Source organism: Elephantulus edwardii, unplaced genomic scaffold, assembly GCF_000299155.1.
Source record: "Elephantulus edwardii isolate Elephantulus edwardi_28Jun2011 unplaced genomic scaffold, EleEdw1.0 scaffold00306, whole genome shotgun sequence".
NCBI classification, from domain to species: Eukaryota; Metazoa; Chordata; class Mammalia; order Macroscelidea; family Macroscelididae; genus Elephantulus; species Elephantulus edwardii.
In genome coordinates this window covers 2,389,908-2,397,468 of record NW_006400056.1, presented here as the reverse complement: position 1 = coordinate 2,397,468, position 7,561 = coordinate 2,389,908, and the positions used below count along the sequence as shown (strand labels likewise).

General features: G+C 48.7%; 1 protein-coding gene across 1 annotated transcript in view; it reads left to right on the top strand.

The window, feature by feature from the left end:
* The window catches only part of FGD5 (FYVE, RhoGEF and PH domain containing 5), a 233,993-nt gene that overhangs the window by 204,529 nt on the left and 21,903 nt on the right, over positions 1–7,561 (top strand). Inside the window, exons 12-13 of the mRNA XM_006901054.1 lie at positions 3,625–3,708; positions 5,475–5,554. Coding sequence (XP_006901116.1) covers positions 3,625–3,708; positions 5,475–5,554 — 164 coding nt within the window. The remainder of the gene's footprint in view (positions 1–3,624; positions 3,709–5,474; positions 5,555–7,561) is intronic.

Here is a 7,561-nt window from a genome sequence, read left to right as displayed (position 1 = left end):
CCAGGAGCTCACCATTTGGGGAGGCTGTAAATTGTACCGGAGGAGACAGTGGTGAGGCCCAGGAGCTCACCATTTGGGGAGGCTGTAAATTGTACTGGAGGAGACAGCTTATCTTTTCTCCTACAGAGAGGCACGACCTATGTGTTAGCACCACAGCTCCTTTCGGAGTAGGCCATGAGAGCTCCCTTGTTCAATGTGGTTGTTGTTTTGTGCTGTGGAATCGGAGCCATAGCAGATCCTGCAGCATATTCTCAGAGGCGATGGGTCACTGGGAGAAGATTGCCAGGCTTCCTGCCTTGGAGCAGTGAGTGGGTTCAAGCTGTCTACCTTTATGCGGGCAGTGCAGCTCCTCCCCAGGGTCTAAATATCTGAAAACTCTATTGAGAAAGCTGTCTTCCTGAATTTAAGGTATCTGTGTAGAGATGAAGTGAATTAGATTCTGAACTTGCCCTTCAGTTACCCTTAGGAACCAAGCTCAGTCAGGTCAGCTCTAGTTCATGGCTGCCCTTCCGTCGCTGTTAGCCCGGTAGCAGTGCAGCGTAGAGCCCTCTGTGCCGCTGCTGCTCTTGTGAGGTACCGTTGAGTCGAGTATGACTCAGCAACCCTGTGGACAGCAGGTCTGAACCCTGTCCTGTCCTGAGCCATCCTCACCATCTCCCACACACTTGAGCCCATCGCTGCAGTCAGTCACTGTTTCGCTCCGTCTCATTAGGGGGGTCTTCCTGTCTCTTAACCTTTAGATATGTCCCACACAGGTCAGAGCTTCAGGCTTCTGAACAGCAAAGTGGAAATGAGGATGGTTTTGAGGGTTCTGTGAGTGGCCGTTTGTACTTGGCTTGCAGAAGCCATTTACTGTTAACAGCATCCCGCTCACTATAGCTCCTCACCCACGGCAGCACAGCCTGGGTGCCCTAAAGGAAAGGGGGTGCTCATCCAGGGTGGAGATGATGAGTGGGCTCTGCAGACAGACAAACTGCTTTCAGTCCTAGCTCTGACACTTCCAGGGGGAGACCATTGGCTGGTTCCATCCCTCCTTGGAGCTGTGGCGGCTTCTCTTTCAAACTCTCGAGTGATGCCTCCTGAGGGGAACAGGGCCTCCCTCAGAAACAATGCCTCCTGGAAAGGGGGAGGCCTGTGAAGAGTGGTGGGTCCACATGATCCCTTGCATCATCCTCCACCCTTCCTCGACTAGCCGCCTCCTCTAACTACACTCAGTTGACTTGCTCTAAGCGGGAGCTTGGGTACCAAGCAGAGATGATTTCAGTCTCCCCATGTGGCCTCACTCAGCCTCTCCTGCATGTCTGCCCAGATCTCTGTGTCCCAGCTGCTCTGAGATGCCCAGATGTCGCCTCGTGCATGCAGCCTACCTGCCTTTCCCTTGCCACTGCCCCCAGTGCCAATACTGCCCTCCATGCTGGACGACGACAGCCTAGCTCTCTCCAGTTCCCTCTGTAGACTCCACCACTAGAGCTTCCTTCCCAGGAATTGTTGTTGTTGTTATTGTACTGTCGAGAACCACCGACCCATAGCTGATCCTCTAGCAGGTCTTTAGAACCAGTAAATCGTATGAGAAGAGATTGTTCCTCTTTCTCCCGTGGAGTAGCTGGTGGATTCGAAACACATGCCTTTGGGTTGGCAGCACAGTACCTTACTGCTGAGCCACCAGAGCTCCCTAGGAATAGGGTTTTTAAATACTGAGTGGAGAAACAGTTAGATCCTAGGACTAGAAAGCACCATAAAGGACACATTTAAGGAAGAATCTTTGGTCTTCCTAAGGTGCCAGTTTCATCAAATGGCTTTGGTTAACAGAACAAAGTCAGGATATACAGCACCCACAATGCACTGGGCTCTCAGTGATGCCGTGGAAACACTGTGCCCCCAGCTCCCCTCCACCCAGAGCTGGCAGGCGGGCTCCCTATGGTAGCTCATGATTGTCAGAAGCCCACCACCTTACCCCTACATGAAAATTCTTCCTCTTTGTCTAAGATGGGATGTACACCATGTACTTCGGAGTGGGCGGAAGGACCACTACCAGCCTTCAGTTGGGGGCGGGGGCAGTCCTTTACCACTGATAAAACCTCTGTGTACTGATGGTGGTTGCCATGGCAGCAAGTGCTCCAGGGAAGTTACGTAAAGGCTGGGACTGTACTGGTGAATGATACAGCCAGTTTTCCAGCATGGGAGGGACTCAGGAGTAGGGTCTGGCCAGGATCCACTGTTGGGGGCAGGATCCACTGCAGGACAACTACTCTTAACACACACACACACACACACACACACACACACACACACACGAGACACCCACTCAGAATCATGGCTCCATGACCTACCAGTTCTGTGATATGGCACAAGTTGCCTAGAGTCTCTGTCCCTGTACCTTCTGTGAAGGGGGCATGGAAGCTATAGTGCCCTCCTAATAAGATTGTTGGGGGAATTCATTGAAATCTTTCATGTCAGATGCTGAGCCCTGTGTCTGGTGTTGCATACGTGTCCAAATAGTGTAACTGGTGTCATTTTGAGTGGGAGTTTTAAGAGGCCCCAGGTCCAGCCGTGACTTCTGGTTTGCATACTGCCTGTGGCTATTCCTCTGGTCCAGTGGCAAAATTGAGCCCTGCAGCAGGCACCAAATGGATCACAAAGCCACAAAGCCTGGAGGATTTGCTCTCTGACCCTTTACAGGAGAACTGTGCTTATCCTTGATCTAATCCAGCTCCATTAGGGAGAGCACATCCCAGAGGGAAGATTGGACTGCCTGCGGCCATGTGACAGATGAACATCTAGGCCAGACCAGAGCCCAAGTATTGTGTCACCACACACACACACACACACACACACACACACACACACACACACTGCTTATGACTGAGGAGCTGGCGCTCAGAGGACTCTGCCTCAGGCCCTGTAGCACTCTGCTGGGAGGACAGGCAGAGGGAGCTGGTCAGTCCTGAGTTCTGGCTGTAGGTCACACACAAGTGCACAGGCCTGCCCCATCCTCCCCTCAGGCCTGGCTGAGGTGGGCTGCTGTGCTCAAGGGGCTTACTGGGTGCCAGGTGCTCTCTTGGCATCTGTCTTCAAGTAAGAACAGTGATGCTGCCCATTTCTCAGGTGAGGACACTGAGGCTCACAGTGGGGAAAGGACTGGTCTGAGGGAGACAGCCTTGTAGAGGCCCAGAGGTGACAGCAAGTTCCAGTCTTTACATCTCTGAGCCAAGCAGAAAGTCTCTTCTAAGGGGGACACTGCTCATGTATGCAATCCATTCCTTTTGATGGTTGAGCTAATACTCCATTGTCCTTGGCTGTCCATACACTCGGGCTAGACATATGGATTGTTTCCTATTACAAGCTGCTAAGAACACTCTTTCCATGACACTGTTAGTTATACCATTTATTCCTAGGATGTTTCAACACAGAGTGCTGTACCTCGCAGGGTAGCCACCATTGTAAAAGCAGAGCCTCTGAGACTCTTGCAGTCCAGTCCACCAGCTCATGTTCATATTGTTTGCCTATTACTTTTTGGGACTTGCCAGGAAATACATCTTAAGGCTCAGTAACTTTCCCATGTACAGAAACCCAGTACAGCTTTGTGGGCCAAGCGCTGTCTGACCGGGTTTTGCTTCTCCCTAGATGAGTGATGTGCTTCTCTACACCTACCCCCAGAAGGATGGCAAGTACCGGCTGAAGAGCACGTTGGCCGTGACCAGCATGAAGGTAGTGCCCAGTGCTGGGCGTCCCAGGGCAGGACTGGGTGATAGCCTTGGGGAGGATGACACTCTGTGGAAGAGGATATTCCAGGGGAGGAGGGAACGGTGTCCAACCTCTGGGAGCACACAGATCAACTGAAGACAGAGGCCCTGAGGAAGTGATGGGAAATTGTGGGCTGCAGTCCAAGGACAGGTGAAGGTGGACTTCCTGGGGAAGAGATGCTTAATTCATTAGAGGGGATGATATTAGAGCAAACGGAGAACAAGGGTATTCTGGGAAGAGGATAATGTCTGAGAAAAGGCATGCAGGTAGGAAACAAGTAGGGGTTTGGTCGGTATTTCCTAAACAAATAAATGTACAAGATTGAAAATTTCCTGGGTGAGGCCAAAGACACAGGAGGGGGCCTAGTCTTGTCGGGCTCAGAGCAGCTTGGTTCCAGAAACAAGGATGGGTGGGAGCTAATGGGGATGCTTTGTAACTTAAGAAAAACCTCACACAAACAGTTGTGGTAAAATGAATTACGTGATACCTACCATTTAAAATGTATAATTTAGTGGCAGTAAGTAATTATATCCACAGGGTTGTAAAGTCTTCACCATCGTCTATTTCCAAAATGTTTCATCACCCTGAGCAAATCCTCTGTACCAATTATGCATCAGAGGCCAATTCCTCTTACTTGTAGCCTCTGGTGACTTATAATCTACTTCCATCACTGTGAATTTATCTGTCTAGATATTTTGTATCGTGGAATCACGCAATGTATGCCTTTTTGTGACTAACTTGGTTCACTTAACATCGTATTTTCAAGGTCCATCCATGCTGTTGTTTGTCTCAGGCCTTCATTTTTCTTTATGACTGAGTAGTATTCCATCGTGTCCTGCCTGTACCACAGTTTGCTTATCCATTCATCTATTGATGTACTTGTTGTTCCCAACTTTTGACTACTCTGAATAGTGCTGCTGTGAACACTGTTGAGCACATCCTTAAGGCCTTCAGTTTTCAGTCTCTTAGATGTGTACCTAGGGATGAAGCTGCTGGATCATGGGGTAGTTTTTGTTGTTTTTAATTTTAAATGTGGTAGTTTTTTTTTAATTTAACTATTTGAGAAAGTGCAGCGGCTGTCCATTTTACATTCCTGCTGGCAGTGGATGCTATACTCCAGGCCTCCTCAAGCCAATCCCAATTTCTGGCAATAGATAGAAGTGGCAATGCCATTTTCTCCAAATCACCAATATTTGTCTTCTGTTTTTCTGATAATAGACATCCTAGGCAGGGTGACACGGTATTTCCTTGTGCGATGGGCGATCCACACTGGGTGGGAACAGGTTCGGAGGAGAATTCTGAGGTGGGGGAAGGGATTGGAGAGTTGTCATTTCAGGGACTCGTAGGCCCCTTTCCGAAGACAAGGGAAAGGACGAATCATCTTAGTTAGCAGGGAGGCTCCGTTCTTTAACAAAAAGCTTCCACTAAGGAGCCTTTTTTTAAAGAAGGCCATGGAGACAGGGACTTTTGAGTGGTCACATGCCTGTGTGCCCAGAGGCTGCTGAAGCTGGGTCCTGATGATAACCCCTCGGGGATCTCCCTGGGGTAATGATGCAGGTTGACCAGGCCACGTTGTTGTGGTCCGCCAGAACCCACCTACATCTGCATCAGAGAAAGGTTTGCCCTTTACAAAGGAGGAAATTCCACTCAGAGAGGGGAAGTGGCTGCGAGAGAACCGTCTGTGGCCACCCCTTCCTCTCATCCTGACTGGGCTCCTGTTGGCTTTCCAGGTCAGCCGCCCTGTGATGGAAAAAGTGCCCTACGCTCTAAGGATCGAGACTTCTGAGTCCTGCCTGACGTTATCTGCAAGGTATGGGGAGGCAGGAGAACCGAAGGGGCAAAACTTTAAGGTAGAAAACTCTAGAATAACATATGCTATGTCTTGTCTTTTTTTTCCCAAAATCCTTTAATTAGGGTCAGAGTTTTTCTTCTTTAGTTTCCTAACCACCTTGGGTGACAGACCCCTTAAAGAATCTGGTAGAACTCTGATCTCTATATACAGAAATAGGCACATACATTTAAGCTTTTATATGTAACTCCAGTGGACTTCTGTAGCCCCTTATTGAAATAAAAAAAAACAAAAACAAAAACAAAATGTAACATTATCAGTAGTCTGTCTCTTCACAGATTACTTGGTCTTTACAGCAATGCAAAAATTAAAAATAAGGAGTGAATATTCATCTTTTCCCCTCTGGTTTGAGGAGGGAGAGAAAAGATTATAGGGGGGAAAGAAAGAAAAGCAAACCAATTGTCCTGTTGGCTCTGGCTACTTGCAGCCTCGTGTGTGTACTAGGGTTCACAGGGTTTTCAGTAACTTATTTTTTTGGAAGTAGATTGCTCAGTATTTCTTCCAGCATGCCTGGCTGACCTTGAACTGCGCACCTTGCGTTTAACAGCAGAGGGCATTAACCATTTGCACCACCAAGGGGCTTCTATCAGGATTGGCCCTTAGATGTGAGCTTACTCCCTCTCTATTTCAGGGCCAGCAAGCTCCTGGATGCTCACAAACCAAGACTGTGTGTTTGAGGGGTGTCCTTTGCAGGAGGGTCTGTCCTTCTGCATGAGTGTTGGTTCTTTGTAAAGCAGACACACACCCTCTCAGACTTTCACATCTAATCTTACGGATACACCCATCTGTAAAAGCATTTATTAGCATTTCTTTAGTGCAGGATTCAGTGCTCAGAACACAAAGCAGTGAGACTTTGTTTTTGTTCTGGAGGAGCCCACAAAGAGAGTTACAACCTGGTCATAACAGTGCACTGGTTCGGCCTCCCTCACCTGGATGGAGAACTGAACTGGGTGAGAAACAACAGAAAGATCAGCCATGGACAAATCTTCTGGTTTTACTGTAGTTGTACTGCTTGGAAATAACCTGGCGTGGACCAAACCTTTGTTAGAATACACACTTAGGAGGAAAGGCAAGGAGAAGGGATGAAAATGAAAGAAAAGGAAGTCTTATAAGAAAAGGTTTTCCCCATGGGGTGAAAAGCAGCATTGCCCCTGAGAGAGTGGTGGAGATACCACATCACAGGGTAGCTTCACAAAGATGCTGGCTGTGCAGTTAGACGTGCTTCCAGACTTGGGTGAATGAGATGGTGTGGTGGGCGGTTCCAGTCCCTTGTTCTTGACATCACTCAGGTGTAAAACCAGACACCTAGGTCCAGTGTCCCTGGTTCCGACTGGGTGGGGTCCAATCCTAACCACTTCACTTGACCCTGGCCTCCATTGACTGCCAGCATGAGCGCCTTCCAGTTCTATCCTGCTAGTATCTGCCCTGATGCTCCTCCAGCCCAGCCTCTGCTGATTTCCACCTCAGTCTGACCTTAAACATAAAGCAGGGTATTAACAGCTCTAATAACAGCTGTAATACACTGAAACCTGTGAGAGCCAGAAATCAACAGGGCTGCCCTGTTTTACTGGTCTCCCAGGTCCTGCTCTTTCAACAGTGCGACGGCCACTTTGCTAGCACATTTAGTGGGAAATATCTGTGTTTTCTTCCTCTGATAGGTATGCACCTTGCACACCTCTGTGTTTAACTGTAGTTAATGACAGTGTTGTTTGCTCAGCACTTTGCTAGGGGCCCCTCCTCTGATCCTTGTCACCACCTTGAGGGGGCTGGGATTATAGCTCATTTCATGGGCGAGGAGTAGCAGCCCAGCTAGAGGTCTATACAGCTTTGTGAGACAGAGCAAGGACCATGATTCAGTGTTCTCACCCACTCCTCTCTTCCGCCTTGGTGATAGATACAGTGTATTGGGGGTTTAGAGGAGGATTCATGGGTTGGGCACCATAGCCTCTCTTTTTTTAATTATTTTTA